Source organism: Staurois parvus, unplaced genomic scaffold, assembly GCF_062004578.1.
Source record: "Staurois parvus isolate SC_StPar_1 unplaced genomic scaffold, SC_StPar_1.0 ptg001131l, whole genome shotgun sequence".
In the NCBI taxonomy this organism is placed as follows: domain Eukaryota; kingdom Metazoa; phylum Chordata; class Amphibia; order Anura; family Ranidae; genus Staurois; species Staurois parvus.
In genome coordinates, this window is record NW_028318927.1 from 766,068 (window position 1) to 784,505 (window position 18,438).

At 45.9% G+C, this 18,438-nt stretch overlaps 1 protein-coding gene across 1 annotated transcript; it reads left to right on the top strand.

The window, feature by feature from the left end:
* Nucleotides 1-7,354: 7,354 nt before the first annotated feature.
* GADD45GIP1 (GADD45G interacting protein 1) lies at nt 7,355-12,745 on the top strand. Its single transcript, XM_089659087.1, has 2 exons — nt 7,355-7,748; nt 11,847-12,745. Exons 1-2 carry the CDS (start codon nt 7,402-7,404, stop codon nt 12,172-12,174), a joined length of 675 nt encoding a protein of 224 aa, XP_089515213.1. The 5' UTR covers nt 7,355-7,401; the 3' UTR covers nt 12,175-12,745.
* Nucleotides 12,746-18,438: the final 5,693 nt, after the last annotated feature.

Here is an 18,438-nt window from a genome sequence, read left to right on the forward strand (position 1 = left end):
TTTTTGTGCCTGGCATGGAATTTAGTGATCCGATAGAAATTCATTGTGAAGTTTCCATTGGTTTACAAAGAAATCTGGGAATGAGGCCAGGTTCACACTTTCACCCCCTTCCTGCCCAGGCCAATTTTTAGCTTTCAGCTCTGTTGCACTTTAAATGACAATTGAGCGGTAATGCAACACTGTACACAAACTAATTTTATTTATTTTTAGATAGTTCTCTTTAGGTGGCATTTAATCACCACTGGGGCTTTATTGTTTGCTACACAAAAAGGCCAAAAATTTAGGGAAGAAAACCCAAAAAAACAAAAACACACAGCACCCAGTTATAAATATTTGCAAATGTGTAGATTTTCTTCACTGTGTGATGAGGCTGCACTGCTGAAGAGGTACTGATGAGGCGATGGCACTAATGATCAGTGCAGGGGTGGACTGAACTCATGGGGCCCCCAGGCAATAGGGGATCATGGGGCCAGTGTCCTTGCCCACACTCAAAAAAGCATATGAAAAGGTACCAGGGGCATCTCATGGGGCCCCCTTCTGACCCTGGGCAGTGCCTGAGTTCCCAAATGGTCAGTCCACCCCCGGATCAGTGTACATGTTCCCTGTCACAGGAAAGCTGGTTATCAGCTTCCTTTCCTCAGACAGCATGGAGAAGAGGAACTGCCAATAACTGGCATTTGTTTACATGTGATCATCTGATTGGACACAGCTAATCACATGGTAAAGAGCCAATGTCACTAATGCTTTACCCTGATCAGTAATGTGCTGTGTCCAAGGGACACAGCTCACCACCGATTCATGCACTATGGACCCCCCCCCCCCCCCATCACATGACATGACATGATATCCACCCGGAGGGACAAAAGGCCTGCCCGGCTGTCAATCTGCTATTGGCTGGGCAGGAACCAGTTAAACTCCCAAAATATGCAGTCTCAAAATCCTATGGGGACACATATGCATAGCTGTGTGAGCTAGGAGTGCGTTGCAGTGCACCCCCAGCACAGGACTGAGCTCTCACCAAGAACTTCAGGTCTCCTGGTAACGACTGGGAAATGGGATGCCCAGTTACCAATCATCTGATCACTGTGATAGTTTCTGATTGGCCATCACAGTGATTGGTCACTGTTCAGCCCATCCCTGTACAGTTTTCTCCTCTTGACGGATGGGGGGGGGGGGTGGGGGGAAATGATACAATGTATCCTGGATGTGTACAATGTATCTTTCTCCTTGCCAAGTAAAAAAGCATCATCAGTGTCAGGCCTCATGGACACTTGAGCTCAAAAAACGCCTGTTATTTCTTTCTCTAAATGCCACTGCATGTTAGCCAATGTGTCCGTGCACACAGGAGTTTAGAGGCAGGGGCATTTAGAGGCAGTTTAAACAGGCAAAAGCTTCTGTCCTGAATGCAATTTTGCTGTGACACACCCAAGCCTTCACCCACCTACAGTTTCCTTCATTAGAATGGCCAAAATAAATTAATATTTTGGCCAATGAAATAAATCCAAGATCTTGATGTGTGTAAAAAACAGTCGCAAAAAAATGCAGCTTTGTAGGGAAAAGAAAAAAAAAAAAAAGTGTTTACAAAAGCCCCAGTGTGCATTAAGCCCAAGAGGAGAAGATATCCATTGTCATATACCACCCAGTGAAAGCCCCTTTCACACGGGGCAAACTCCGTGCCCACTCAGTTTTTGCAAAGCGGACCCCAAGAGAGCTCACTGGGCTCTATGGGTGGCCCAGGTGTAAACCGACTGTCCGTTTACACCAGACTACCCTCTGATCCAGTCTGCCTAGATGGAGGGACAGATCCCCTTCCATTTTTATCAGACCAGATTGGAGGTAGGCAGTAGTAAATGGACACAGGGACATAGGGATGAATGTACTGTGACAGGGGTGAATGGACCACTTACACTGTACAGAATGGCACCTTGTCACCACACAGCACAGCTGACATGAATAAAGTCACTATGTGACACCAAAGTTTAAAAAAGTGCACAGCAGTGAAATGCAGACCAAACATAGCATGTAAAATGCTACATTTTACTGTGCAGGTTACTGTGATTGTAGCCACATGCTGCATTTTATTGAAGCTCACCATGCAGAAGACCAGCAATGCAGTGTGAGTGGGGTACACCTATGTGCCCTAGCAGTGCCCCATGTTTATCCAGTGCAGAAAGTCAGGTCTGTTAAAACAGAATGAGCCCCAAGACTGGCCATACATTAATTTAGTTTTTTTTCCCCAACCCAAAAAAGCCAATTGCCCCATCCACACATTTGATGTAGATGGGGGAATCTCTTCCTCTGGACTACTGTATTTTGCTGGTGTAGTCTTGCTGTCAGAATACAATAATCAAACATCGATCTCGTCTCTAAATATCACCCAAACTCTACTCTCCACCCCTCGCAAGACCTCCTACTCTCCAGCTCCCTCGTCTCCTCCCATGCTAGTCTCCAGGACTTCACCAGAGCTTCCCCCATCCTCTGGAATTCTCTACCCCAATTTAACAGACTATTGCCTACTCTGCTCAATTTTAGGCGATCTCTGAAAACCTATCTCTTCAGGGAAGCCTATCCTACCCTCAGCTAATACTGGAATCTTCTCTTCCAACCAGTCCATCATCCACAGTTACCACCATTTGTACCACTAGCCCCTCCCTCCTAGATTGTAAGCTCCAAGGATCAGGGCCCTCCTATCCCTCTTGTATTGAACTGTATTGTCTCCCGTGATATTGTAAAGCGCTGAGCAAACTGTTGGCGCTATATAAATCCTGTATAATAATTTCTGGCTATAGCTGGTTGCAGCACTGGTCTTTTTTGTTTTTTTTTAAAATCCAGACAAGCTGGTTGTACACAGGTCAGCACATAGATCAAACCATGTATAACCAAGGTGCCCATATGGCTCAAAATTCAGCCAGTCCCCAAACCAGCCAAATTTCAATTCATCTATGGCTGTCTTAAGTGTTACTTTGATAGGATTACCATGTAGGTTCTCATATTGATTGAGATTCTGGAAGGTTCCATTCCCCCATAAGTAAGTCAGCTGGTAGATACTCAAAGGAACTGACAATCCAGTTCTGATGCCTATGGGGTGATTGTACATAGAAGATCAGAGGACAATAAACACAAGTGTACAGAGAATTGACACTCCGGCCTGTGGCAGTGTATACACAGCCCATAGACAAGTAGGTGACAGTTTCATCCACAGTGCGTGGAGGAGACAACTGTCAGTCCATTGAAAGCATGGGTCCCCCTGTAAAAAACTAGGAAGGGGGTCTGCAGATAACTGCAACCACTCAGCCCCAGCTCCCTATTATCCAGGACAGGGCTAACAATGGTATAAGATGGACTGCAACAACAAACATGAACATAGAACCTGCTGCACATTTCTTCTAACAAGTATTTAATAGAAAAATATAGAAAGGTGATGGCAGAAAAAGACTGAGTGGTCCATTAAGTCTGCCCAATTGAAGCCATTTTCTGTTGACTGGCTCACTACCACTGCTGGAAGTTTACTGCAAGCATCGACTACTTTCAGTAAAAGTACTTTCTGAGATCAGTTTTGAACTTTCCTCCAGTTACGTTAAGGCCATTTCTCAGTGTTCTTGATTTCGATTGAGTTTATTGCCCAGTAGAGTCCATGTATGCATTGCAGAATGTAGGATATATGGCAATCTTGTTTATTGGAGCACCCTCATACATTACAGAGCAGTGGTCTCACCCCTCTCCTCCAGTGTATTTTACAGGAGTGACACCTTCACTCTCCCATAAGATATGATTCAGAAATGTCCTAAACTGGTTCACAAGTTTGGTTGGGGGAAAAAAAAAAAACAACCCACACACACACCACATTCATAATCTCCCCCCCCCCCCCCCCCAACATCTCAGTACAACTTCCTATGGACCCATTGGTTTGTCTCCTGAGGGCATTAGATGTTAAATATACCCCATCCACTTACATAGCCCTTAACCATCTTATACCTAGCAAGGAAATGGATGCGTGTGTCTGGCTCTCCCCCTAGTTGTAAATGGATTGAACAATTGAATTACATGCATAATAGGGAGGGGAACGCTAAGCCCAGGTTCACACTGATGTGGAATTCACAGCATTTTCTGTGCTAAAACTGCACCCTGTTCATGCAAACCACTGCAGGTGTATTACGTTAACACCCGAAAATCAGTAAATCAGTTCACAAAATGTGGTGCGATGTGCAGAATCAGATCACATGGGTGTGATACCCATGCAATCTGATTCTAATGCAGACAAAAAAAAAAAAAAAAGTCCTGCAAGTTTTTGGTGTGACGTGGTGAGATTTGAGCCGTACAAAATGTATGGGTCCAACTCCACCACACAGAGGTCACATGTGATTTGCACAGGGATGCAATGCAGTTCTTGTGCAAATCACATGTAATATACCGCATAAGTGTGAACCCGAGCTTAACAGAAATGTACAACCATTTAGCAATGCCGGCTTGATACTCCTGGTTTAACCCCTCACTCTACACAGGTTATTGCAATTATAGGATCAGTTCTATTGCTACAGTATGTGCAGCTGCTTGTTGACCTAAAGCTACCATGTGCTAGATCTACTGAACCCAAATGACATATACCAAAGAAATATTCTCATCTTCCAAGATGAAGATACCTTGTGTACTGCTGGGGGTTTCCCCCCCCCCCTCGTGTACTGCTGGGGGTTTTCCCCCCCCCCCTCGTGTACTGCTGGGGGTTTCCCCCCCCCCCCCCTCGTGTACTGCTGGGGGTTTCCCCCCCCCCCCCCCTCGTGTACTGCTGGGGGTTTTCCCCCCCCCCCCTCGTGTACTGCTGGGGGTTTTCCCCCCCCCCTCGTGTACTGCTGGGGGTTTCCCCCCCCCCTCGTGTACTGCTGGGGGTTTCCCCCCCCCCCCTCGTGTACTGCTGGGGGTTTCCCCCCCCCCCCTCGTGTACTGCTGGGGGTTTCCCCCCCCCCCTCGTGTACTGCTGGGGGTTTCCCCCCCCCCCTCGTGTACTGCTGGGGTTTTTCCCCATGTCACTCCAGCAAATTGTTGTTCTATGGTATGTTTATGAACTGTTTTTTCATATCTATTGTACCCAGATGAGGATCTCAGGTCCTGTTACGCAATGCTCATTGTTTGAGGCTTTGACATAGATAGGACATTTGTAACTCTGTATTCTCAAGACAGTTTACATATTAAACACCTGCGTAGCAAGAAGTGCAAGAGCTTCAGCGGCTGTGTGCACTAGCAAAGTCAGTGGATCTGCAGATCACTAGATCCAAAGCTTTGCTGGAAAGGACTGCCGGGCAGGAAAGGATGAGTAGCCTGGTAACTCCACCAAGAGTGAGTGTGAGACATGCTCCCTCCCTCAGTGATGTGACCAGTCTGCTTATCCTTTCCTGCCCAGCAGTCCTTTCCAGCAAACCTTTGGATCTAGTGATCTGCAGATCCACTGATTTGCTAGCGCACACATCAGCTGAACCCCCTGCACTTCTTGCTATGCTCCAGGCTTTCCATCCTGCTCTCTAAGGCACCTGTCTGCTCTGCACCTCCAGTAGCTCAAGCCATCCATCTGCCTACAGTTATGAACTTCTGCCATGAGTTTGCATGTTCTCCCTGTGCCTGCATGGGTTTCCTCCCACACTCCAAAGACATGCTGGTAGGTTAATTGGCTCCTGTCTAAATTGTCCCTAGTATGTGTGTGTATGAATGTGAATTAGGGACCTTAGATTGTACACCCCTTGAGGGTTAGGGACTGATATGAATGTAATATATGTAAAGCTCTGCGTAAATTGATGGTGCTAATATAAGTACCTAAAATAAATACAACAAGAATGGCATGCCTGCAAACATTTCACTCTAGTGAGTGAAATAATCAGGGCATCACCTGTCCTGTACAGGGCCCAAGCCATCAGGGGGCCCAGGCAGCTGGGTGAAGCAAATGTGGGCAGGGAGGGTGACTGGCACTGGAACCGATCCCCTGTATGTTTCTCTGCAGCAGCTGAAAGCTGGCTTCTCTCCCACCCACTGGCTTTCAGCTACTGCAGAGGGATTAGTTCCAGTAACTGTCCCCACGACACCCATCACCCTCCTTGTGCACCATACATTTCCTCCTGCTGCCCAAATTCCCCTGTGTGCCCCCACAGTGCTGCTAGCTTCCCTCCTCTCCATCCCACCAGCAGTTGCAGTCACACAATAGGATCCTTCAGGATGCAGAGTGGGGGGTCCAGTAAATAGGTCACATTTACGGGCCCCTTCCTTTCCAGAATGAACACAATGAGTGATTGGTACAAATCACCGTGTTCATTCATAACTGAAGCATAGTAAACAGGGTTTTTTTTCCCCCAAGAGAGCCCTGTCAGGTTGGCTATATGGTTTCAAACAGCAGCCCTGATCAGAGTAGGATTGTAATGATTTTTTTTAAATGAATTGACATACTAAATTAGTTCCTTGATAGCCTCTCTCCCCTTCCCCCATGTCAGATATCGGTCTTCCCAAACCAGATTGGAGTCAGCAACCTGGTCCTATTAGTGTCTGTATAGAGGTCTCATTCTACAGCCTTCCCTCTGAGATTAGTTATTGTCACATGTCCCAGTATGAACAATTTGTTACATTGTATTGTGTTTGCAAGGGTTGGTCAATGAGCAGACCACACATTACTAATCAAACACCAACAGGGATTCGTTTCACCAAATCCATTAACAGCACCTGATCTGTGAATGAGCACCACAGGAGAGTTTCTTGTGTCCCCCCCCCCCTCCCCTCTCAACAGAGACCTCATTTTACATCAGGGTATCCATTAGAGTCCCACAAACAGAGTGCTCCTCTTATCAAAGGGGGGGGGGGGTTGGGCACACCCAGTAGCATTTCTCCCCACCCCACAGCAACCCCCCTTACATCATGGTCTCCATAGATCCAGGTAAAGTCTACCAGTCTGCAGGCAACAGGTGTGAGATTTGATTTAGAGAATACTTGTTCCATAAACCTTACCATCCATATCACATATGGAAAAAAAAATATTTATATATACCAAATAATGAGAGAAATGTTATTCATCTTCCTGAGCTCTGTAACCCTCCATACAGCTGAAGAACACCCATTACTGCTGGTGCCTGTACCCTCCTTCTCCCATAGTACTCACACAAGGCTCTCTATCCACTCCTCAGGCTGCCACCCAGCAGGCTCTCCTGTCCAGCACACACTACCTGCTCCCACCTGCCTCCCCTATATAGGCAATTAGTGCCATCAACATCAATCACAGGTGTGCAGATCAGGCATCGCCGTGGACACCCTCCTCCCTGCCAAACGCAAGCATTACATAGGACGCCTCGATTAAGCCCCACGTAGAGCTCAGTGCTGTCTCTGCTCTTCCGCCACACTGTAAGGCCCCTCTCCTGTCAGGGGGTTTCCAAGATGGCGCTGCCCATACAGCGGTGCTGGTCTAGGTTGCGGGCTGTGACCTTACCGTGGCCGGCAGCCGGTTATCACGCCAAGCCGGTGCCTCTGAACCTGAGCGGCTTCTTCATCCCGGATCCCGCCGACCCGAAGACGAAGGAGTGGCAGAAGGGCCCAGCCTACGAGGCAAAGCTGTACGGCCAGTATGGCAGCGCCTCCTGGGTGAAGCCTGAGCAGCTGTGGCCGAGCCCTGAGGAGCTGCAGATGGTGGTGGAGGAGGAGAAGGAGTGGTACCGGAGTCTGAGGGAGATGTTGAGCAACGTGGAGGCCAAAGAGATGGAAGAGCTGATGAAGAAGCGGGAGAGGTCAGTACCCGGCATAGACAGCAATCACATCTTTTATATGGACTAAGGGAGGGTTAGAGCCCCTGTCAGGGATTATTTATGTCTTCAGGGGCCCATTGCGGAGATTTCCCCTCACTTCCTGTCCCATAGCCAACCAGGAAGTAAGAGGAAATCCCTGAACTAGTGTCCTCATTGAGAGATTTCCTCTTACTTCCTGTCCCATAGCTGAAGCAGGAAGTGAGAAGAAATCTCTCCAAAGTGAGGAAAACCCTGAACTAGTGTCCCCATTGGAAGATTTCACTTCCTGTCTCATAGCCAAAACAGGCAGTGAGAGGAAATCCCTGAACTAGTGTCCCCATTGGAAGATTTCCCTTCACTTCCTGTCTCATAGCCAAAACAGGAAGTGAGAGGAAATCCCAGAACTAGTGTCCCCATTGGGGAGATTTCCCTTCACTTCCTGTCCCATAGCCAACCAGGAAGTGAGAGGAAATCCCTGAACTAGTGTCCTCATTGGGAGATTTCCCATCACTTCCTGTCTCATAGCTGAAGCAGGAAGTGAGAAGAAATCTCTCCAAAGTGAGGAAAACCCTGAACTAGTGTCCCCATTGGAAGATTTCCCTTCACTTCCTGTCTCATAGCCAAAACAGGATGTGAGAGGAAATCCCTGAACCAGTGTCCCCATTGGAAGATTTCCCTTCACTTCCTGTCTCATAGCCAAAACAGGAAGTGAGAGGAAATCCCTGAACTAGTGTCCACATTCGGAGATTTCCCCTCACTTCCTGTTCCATAGTCAAAACAGGAAGTGAGAGGAAATCCCTGAACTACTGTCCTAATTGAAAGATTTCCCTTCACTTCCTGTCCCTTAGCCAAATCAGGACGTGAGAGGAAATCCCTGAACTAGTGTCTCCATTGGAGAGATTTCTCCTCACTTCCTGTCCCATAGCCAACCAGGAAGTAAGGAAATTCCTGAACTAGTGTCCCCATTAGGGAGATTTCCTCTCACTTCCTGTTTCAGCTATGGGACAGGAAGTGGTGGGAAAAACTGGATATGAGAGGATATGTCCCATTGTTGGTGTCAGTGGGAAGAGGAATGCCCTGCCGTTGGTGTTAGTGGAAGGTATAGTGCCCCATTTTTTGTGTCAGTGGGAGGAATTATGTCCCATTGTTGGTGCCAGGGGAAGAAATAGTATCCCATGGTTGGTGTCAGTGGGAAGAAGAGTGCCCTGCCGTTGGTGTTAATGGAAGGTATAGTGCCCCATTGTTGGTATCAGTGACAGGAATTATGTCCCATTGTTGGTGTCAGTGGGAGGAATTATGTCCCATTGTTGGTATCAGTGACAGGAATTATGTCCCATTGTTGGTATCAGTGACAGGAATTATGTCCCATTGTTGGTATCAGTGACAGGAATTATGTCCCATTGTTGGTATCAGTGACAGGAATTATGTCCCATTGTTGGTGTCAGTGACAGGAATTATGTCCCATTGTTGGTGTCAGTGACAGGAATTATGTCCCATTGTTGGTGTCAGTGACAGGAATTATGTCCCATTGTTGGTATCAGTGACAGGAATTATGTCCCATTGTTGGTATCAGTGACAGGAATTATGTCCCATTGGTGTCAGTGGGAGGAATAGTGCCTTGTATTGGTGGCAGGAATAGTACCCCGAGGGCCTGATAAAGGCAAGCAAAGGGCCACATCTAATAGTTGTTTAATTTTTTGAGAAAGAGAAAACTTTTTTTTTTCTCTTCTTTGGTTTATATACAGTATATTATTTTGCTAAGGATTTAAATTTTTTTTTTGAGGGACACCTAAAGCACTTTATACATTTGTTGTATCTTTTCTCAATGAAGTATTTACATATTCTACACAAGAAGTAGAAGCACAAACCCTAGTTCATCTCTGTATCTTTAGGCATTGTGTAGAAATACATTTTCAATGTTGAGGACAGAGGCAGTGAAATCATGGCTTTATTGTTTCTAATATGTAAATAAAGTAACGTCTACATAGTTTAACCCCTTCACACCTAAGAGTAAAACAAATCTAAAAGCCTAAGCACAATTTTGCAACGTTGACGTGTTAGTAAAACCATCCATATCATCACAACTACTTTGTACATCCAGGTGAATTATACTGCAATTTTTTTTTTCAGGACATATTGGGCTTTCATTTGGTAAATGGTAATGGATAGCTCCTGTTTCTTTTATTATCAAAGGAAAACTGGCCCAAAATAGTAAAAAAAAAAAAAAAAATCTTTTTATTGTAGCGGTGTGTTTCTTGTTACAACCATAACCTACCACCAAAGAACAACCCAAAATAAATTCTCCAGCTCTTGTCGATCGCAGGGTTACCATATATGTGTGTTATTTGTTGTTTGTACCCGGAGTACAGCCCAGAAACAATAGTGCGCATTTTGTTTTTGTCTTTTTTTTTTTTTACCTAAAACACACTAACACCAAAATTGTCTTTAAATCCTGACCTTTGACCCAAACACTTACCCTGCAACTGAACTAGATCAAACCTTGATCTAAGTATTTTTTCTTTATGTTGTAATATTTATCTATTTATCTTCTTTTTTTTTTCTTTTTTTTAGAAACAGTAGTGCACATTTTTTTTTTTACCTAAAACACACTTAACTGACACCAATTTTTTTTTTCAAATCCTGACCTTTTACCTTGACCAGGGGCGAACTGACAACTCATGGGGACTGGGGAAATGGGGGATCATGGGGCCCCTGTGTCCTTGCCCAAACTCAAAAAAACCTATGAAAAAGGTACCAGGGGCATCTCATGGGGCCCCCTACTGACCCCGGGCCCTCAGGCAGTGCCCGAGTTTCCAAATGGTCATTCCGCCCCTGACCTTGACCCAGACACTAAGGGCTCGTTCACACTAGGCTGTTTTGCCAACGCTTGCCAAACGCCCCTATAGCGTTTGGCAAGCGTTGGTCCGGTGTTTGAGGAGCGTTTTTAACGCCCGGCAAACGCTCCGAAAACGCCGCATGCGCGGTTTAGCGGTGGTTGCTAGGCGTTTGCCGAGCGTTAATAACGCCCCACAAACGCCTATAATGCATTTGAGTGGTGTTACCGCTCCGCAAACACCCCGCAACCGCGTCGCAACCGCACGTTTGCGGAGCGGCACCATAGACGAGAATAGGAGGCTTCAAAGCCTCCTGACTCGACCAGAGGCGTCCGTTTTGCCGAGACGCAACGCGACGCGACGCAAACGCTCCTGTTAGAACAGCACCATGTGCTGTAATGTGCTGAATTGGCAGAGGCGTTTGGGAAGCGGTAAAAACGCTTCCCAAACGCCTCTCTGCCGCCTGCACAGAAGGCTAGTGTGAACGTAGCCTTACTCTGGCGCTGAACTAGAGAACTAAATCAAACCTTGATCTAGGTATGTTTTCTTTATTTTTTAATATTTTATCTTTTTTTTATTTTTTTTTTACAAACATTTTTTTTTCCACCTCTATGCAAGGAGTTACAGAGATACAATGTATCTCTCTCCTCCATTCATAGAGAGAGAAAAAAAACCCAAGCGGGCCGGGCTGTACAGTGACTGATCACTGTGATAGCCAATCAGAGGCTATCACAGTGATCATGTGACCCAGAATCGGGGGTCCTGATCGTTAGAGCGGGACCCGGTGCTCTCAGTAACCGCGGTCTTTGTGCTGGGAGCGTGCTGTGCGGCGCGCTCCTGGCAGAAAGACAGGTTTTTAAATATGTGGCCCCACAGAAAAAAGCCCAGTTCTGTGAGGCCGCATATTTGTGTGACGTCGGCGCCAAGGGGTTAATGTCCATAGTCTGGGCACAGGGGCAGTTTAAGATACTAAAGTAAGAATTTGTTTGGCCCAATGTGATGAATATTAGTGTATTACATGCTATAAGGAATAAAAATCTGCAGCACCGTAGTTTTTTCCAAAAAAAAAAAAAAAAAAACTTTGACAATATTTTAAATCTGAATACCAAACAATATATACTGTATAACAGTGATAATCTGCTAATGGAATCCACCTCTGTGACACCCAAACTTCCAAGCCGGAAATATAGCGGTTTCTTTTTATTGCACTATGCACGTGACTTTTGCGCTTTCACTCATTTCCAACATTTTTTTTTATTTCTAAAAGGGAACGTCTGATCGCTGCCAACATGGCGAAGATGCCCAAGATGGTGGAAGATTGGCGCAGAGAAAAACGAGAGGCTCGGCTGAAGGAGAAGGAGGATAAAGACAGAAAGCTGCGTCTGTTGGCGATAGCCCATGAGAAGTTTGGTGTCACTGTGGATCCCCGCAGCACCAAGTTCCTAGACATGTTGAAAGACATGGAGAAGGATGAGAAGAGGAAATTAAAGGCTGTGAAGAGAATGCAGCGTGAGGAAGAAAAAGCGGCCATTGCAGCTGTCATGGCCACAAAACCACCTGCAGACCCAGACCATGGCAGTCCTGATACAGTGTGATCACCATGTACTGTTAGATTTGTATTGAAGAAACGATGGACCTTTCCATAGCAGCCCTTTCACCTTCCATCTTCTATACTGCTCTGGAAACATGTCTGCTGGGGACTGGTTGCTGCAGGGAAAAAAGTTTCTTGAGTTCTTAAAGACTGGATCTATATCCTATAGAGCAGTGGTTCTCAAGCTTCCTAATGCCCTGACCCTTTAATACAGTTCCTCATGTTGTGGTGACCCCCAACAATAAAATTGTTTACCCAGTAATTCTAATTCATGAAGTGTCATTTTACCTCCAATACTGCTGCTTTCAGCACAGTAGCTGCTTTCAGCACAGTAGCTGCTTTCAGCACAGTAGCTGCTCTTTACACATCGGAAATATGTGTTTTCTGATGGTCTTAGACTTAAAGGACCCCTGTGAAAGGGTCGTTCGACCCCCAAAGGGGTCGCGACCCGCAGGTTGAGAACCACTGCTATAGATGATGGGACACAAGCGGGATGTGTATGAGCTGACGTTTGTAATATGTATGTATGCAATGTTCCTATACAGAGACTTTACTATAAAATGGTCTTCAGCTGACTTTTTTCTTTTTATTGAAGCTGAATTCATGGTGATAGTCTTTGTTTTGTAGATGTCACGTTTCCCTTTAACACTTATTGAAAGTTGCAATGAACCAATGAAGATATCAAACAGCCCAAAGGAACCAATTAGACTTTACCTTTCATAAGTTTAGAGCAGTGGTCTCCAAACTGTGGCTTGCGGGTCACATGTGGCCCTATTGCTTGCTTTTATCCGACCCTTTAGGGTACTGTTCCTCCCACAGTTTTGAGGCACTATTCTTCCTGCTGACACCAACAATGAGACACCATTCCTTTCGCTGACACCAATGATAGGGCATTATTTCTCCCATTGGTATTGATAGGGCACTATTATTTCCACTGACACCAACAATGGGGCATTGTTCCTCCCGCTGACACCAACAATGGGGCATTGTTCCTCCCGCTGACGCCAACAATGTGGGCTTGTTCCTCCCGCTGACGCCAACAATGTGGGCTTGTTCCTCCCGCTGACGCCAACAATGTGGGATTGTTCCTCCCGCTGACGCCAACAATGTGGGATTGTTCCTCCCGCTGACGCCAACAATGTGGGATTGTTCCTCCCGCTGACGCCAACAATGTGGGATTGCTCCTCCCGCTGACGCCAACAATGTGGGATTGCTCCTCCCGCTGACGCCAACAATGTGGGATTGCTCCTCCCGCTGACGCCAACAATGTGGGATTGCGCCTCCCGCTGACGCCAACAATGTGGGATTGCTCCTCCCGCTGACGCCAACAATGGGGGATTGCGCCTCCCGCTGACGCCAACAATGGGGGATTGCGCCTCCCGCTGACGCCAACAATGGGGGATTGCTCCTCCCGCTGACGCCAACAATGGGGGATTGCTCCTCCCGCTGACGCCAACAATGGGGGATTGCTCCTCCCGCTGACGCCAACAATGGGGGATTGCTCCTCCCGCTGACGCCAACAATGGGGGATTGCTCCTCCCGCTGACGCCAACAATGGGGGATTGCTCCTCCCGCTGACGCCAACAATGGGGGATTGCTCCTCCCGCTGACGCCAACAATGGGGGATTGCTCCTCCCGCTGACGCCAACAATGGGGGATTGCGTCTCCCGCTGACGCCAACAATGGGGGATTGCGTCTCCCGCTGACGCCAACAATGTGGGATTGCGCCTCCCGCTGACACCAACAATGGGGGATTGCTCCTCCCGCTGACACCAACAATGGGGGATTGCTCCTCCCGCTGACACCAACAATGGGGGATTGCTCCTCCCGCTGACACCAACAATGGGGGATTGCGCCTCCCGCTGACACCAACAATGGGGGATTGCGCCTCCCGCTGACACCAACAATGGGGGATTGCGCCTCCCGCTGACACCAACAATGGGGGATTGCGCCTCCCGCTGACACCAACAATGGGGCATTGCGCCTCCCGCTGACACCAACAATGGGGCATTGCGCCTCCCGCTGACACCAACAATGGGGCATTGCGCCTCCCGCTGACACCAACAATGGGGCATTGCTCCTCCCGCTGACACCAACAATGGGCACTATTTCTTCCATTACCAGCAATGATGGGGCACCATTGATTGTGATGCACGTTACATATTACCACACATGTCGGACTGGAATGCTAAACTTATAGGGGGGTTTTAAAAGGGTAGTAAACCCACTTTGTTAATAATGCTTACTTGTAGGTAAAATTAATATCTCCTAAACATGCAACGTATAGGAGATCTTCAGGGTTTTTTTTTTTTAGCTGGCTCATGCGCCGTTCCTTCAGAGCCATGTGCCGTGGCCCGTGACTTCAATGCGCAGGAGCGCCTTTACAGCAGTGACAGCACGCCACTGGAGGGCTTCGTTTTAAGGCAAGTTTTACATAATGTGCTAGTATGTAATGCATAGGAGCACATTATGCCTGTACCTTGCAGGGAATGTTTCTTTTTTTTTTCTTTTCATGCAGTTTACTGCTTCCCAACCGCCCTATAGCAGAAATACTGCTACAGGGCACAATGGGTGTGCAAAATCACATTTTATTTATTTATTTATATATATATATAATATGTTTCATTTCCCCCTACCCGTTCCGCCAGCCGCGGCTGTCAATCACCAGGTCCCGGCTGATCACTCGCTGGCGCCCGGTAATTACTGAGGCTCTCTGACGGGGAGGAGAACTGTTTTGGTTACTAACAGTTCTCTTCCCTGTCAGCTCGGGTAAACTGCTTTGGATGGCTGTGTAAGAAATAAAAACCGCACAGGCGATCAAATACCACCGAAAGAAAACTAAATTCGTGGGGGAAAAAGGACGTAACTTTCATTTGGGTACAGTGTTGCATGACCGCACAATTGTCAAAGTAACATAGCAAAAAAATGGCTTGGTCAGGAAGGGGGGTAAATCCTCAAGAGAGCAAGGGGTTAAACAGTCCCCTATAAAAAATATACGGTACTAAAGTTTGTTGTCATTTCATGAGCACATGTAGGTTTAAGGTTTGACTTATTGGGTATCTGTTTACTTGGTGCAACCTCATCTTTTATGTTTTATAAAAAAAATTGGGTAATTAATTTTGTTTATGTGCCCTAAAATTAACTATAGTGTATTTTTTTTTTTTTTTTACTGAAATGTAGCAATTTGTAGACCTTTTGCGTCAGAAAAAATTGGAAATACCACTATTTTATTCTTTGCGGTGTTTACTTTCAGAAAATATATCATGTTTTGGGGTTTTATACATTCAATCAGTCCAGGAACTCTCACACAGAAAGTCTGCCTACTCTGAGATTGCAGCACTCAAACCAGACTGAAGAATCTGAGGTTTTTCCTGGGAAAGAAATTGTCAGGTCCAGTGTGTAGTGAAGAGCAGGCCTAGGCACTCTAAGCAATGCCCCGGTTACAGGTCCCGGATCAAAATCAATTGCTGAAGTGTTTACACCTGACGTGCAGAGAAAAAGCCAAAATTGATAAGCCACAGAGTGGTAGTGGGGAGGACATCCAATGAAATAGAGGCAACGGTGGTGAGTTGTAAGAACAGGTATATGCAGATATGAATCTTTAATGTCCACCAAAGGCAGGAAATCTGATGGAAAGAAGCAATGATAAACCTGGAAAATTTCATCCAACCCAACAAAGATATTCAAAGCTTTGTGATTCAGAATATAGTTTATGCCCTTTTTAGTTTTGGGAGCCAAGAAGAGATTAAAATAAAACCTTTGACATTACTCTGCAACGGGAACTGGGTGCATGACACCTTTGTCCAAGAGGCAGGAGGGAGCCCAGTGACCCTGCGATACCACCTTTTTCTCCCAAAGCATCAATGTAGAATTTTCAAGTGTCTCCAAAAGCTAGAAGGTGTCCCCACCAATGTGTAAAAAAGATTTGCATGCTGAGAAGGGTTTCATGGCAGCTTTGGAGAGCCGGACTTTTTTGACCCGATGAGGGGGAAGCCTTGACATCATGGAAAAAACTGCAGTGATGAAAAGGTTTCTGTGAATTTAAGAAGACTTTGTGAGCCTGGTTTTTGCCCATCTTATCATGCAGGAGGTGGGTGCTCTTCCCACTGCTAATGTCCTTGAGGAGCTTGTAAAACTAAGGATCAAAGAGACACTCTCCAACCAAGTGAAGGCTTTTCTTAGAAGACTGCCCTGCTGTGCCAAAGCGTAGTGTGCATAGATAAGGCTGGAAAGACCCCACGGAGCTACAATGCCTTGAAAAAGTATTCATACCCCTTGAAATGTTCCACATTTTGTCATGTTACAACCAAAAACAAATGTATTTTATTGGGATTTTATGTGATCGACCAACAAAGTGGCACATAATTGTGACGTGGAAGGAAAATGATAAATGGTTTTCAACATTTTTTACAAATAAATATGTGCATTTGTATTCAGCCCCAAGTCAATATTTTGTAGAACCACCTATCACTGCAATTGCAGCTGTAAGTCTTTCTGGGGGTATCACTACCAGCTTTGCTCATCTAGAGAGTGAATTTTTTTTCCCATTCTTTGCCAATTAGCTCTAGCTCTGTCAGTTTGGAAGAAGAGCATCTGTGAACAGCAATTTTCAAGTCTTGCCAGATTGGATTTAGGTCTGGACTGTGACTGGGCCATTCTAACACATGAATATGCTTTGATCTAAACCAGTGGTTCTCAACCTGTGGGGCACGACCCCTTTGGGGGTCAAACGACCCTTCCACAGGGGTCCCCTAAGACCATCAGAAAACACATATTTCTGATGTGTAAAGAGCAGCTACTGTGTAGAAAGCAGCTGCTGTGTTGAAAGCAGCAGTATTGGAGGTAAAACGACACTCATGAATTATAATTACTGGGTAAATAATTTTATGGTTGGGGGTCACCACAACATGAGGAACTGTATTAAAGGGTCACGGCCTTAGGAAGCTTGAGAACCACTGACGTAAACCATTCCATTGTAGCTCTGGCTGGAAGTTTCGGGTCGTTGTCCTGCTGGAAGGTGAACCTCCGCCCCGGTCTCAAGTCTTTTGTAGACTCTAACAGGTTTTCTTCTAAGATTGCCCTGTATTTGGCTCCATCCATCTTCCCATCAACTCTGACCAGTTTCCCTGTCCCTGCTGAAAAAAAGCATTCCCACAACATGATGCTGCCACACCACCACATTTCACAGTAGGGGTGATGTGTTCAGGATGATGTGCAGTGTTAGTTTCCTACCACACATAGCATTTTGCTTTTAGGCCAAAAAGTTCAATTTTGGTCTCATCTGACCAGAGCCCCTTCTTCCACGTTTGCTGTGTCCCCCACATGTCTTCTTGCAAACCACAGAGGGACTGCTTATGGCTTTCTTTAAACAATGGCTTTCTTCTTGCCACTCTTCCATAAAGGCCAGATTTGTGGAGTACACGACTAATAGTTGTCCTGTGGACAGATTCACCCACCTGAGCTGTGGATCTCTGCAGCTCCTCCAGAGTTATCATGGGCCTCTTGGCTGCTTCTCTGATGAATGCTGTCCTTGCTCAGCCTGTCAGTTTAGGTGGACGGCCATCTTAGTAGGTTTGCAGTTGTGCCATACTCTTCATTTTCGGATGGTGGATTGAACAGTGCTTCGTGAGATGTTCAAAGCTTGGGATATATTTTTTATAACCTAACCCTGCTTTAAACTTCTCCACAACTTTATCCCTGACCTGTCTGGTGTGTTTCATTGGCCTTCATGATACTGTTTGTTCGCTAATGTTCTCTAACAAACCTCTGAGAGCTTCACAGAACAGCTGTATTTATACTGAGATTAAATTACACACAGGGGACTTCTGAAGGCAATTGGTTCCACCAGATTTTAGTTAGGGGTATCAAAGTAAAGGGGGCTGATTACAAATGCACACCCTACTTATTTAGATATTTATTTGTAAAAAAAAAAAATTTGAAAACCATTTATAATTTTACATCCCCTTCACAATTATGTGCCACTTTGTGTTGGTCTATCACATAAAATACAATAAAATACATTTTTGTTTTTGGTTGTAACATGACAAAATGTGGAAAATTTCAAGGGGTATGAATACTTTTTCAAGGCACTGTACCGTTGCATATGAAGACAGCTGCAGTTAGAGCCTGGCAAAGCTTCAGAAAGGAGGAAACCCAGTCTTTGGGTTCCAGAGTTCAGGCAGTCATGGCCAGTAAAGGATTCTCAACAAAATATTAAAATGAATATTTTATTTATGATTATATTCATTTGTCCAATTCCTTTTGGTCC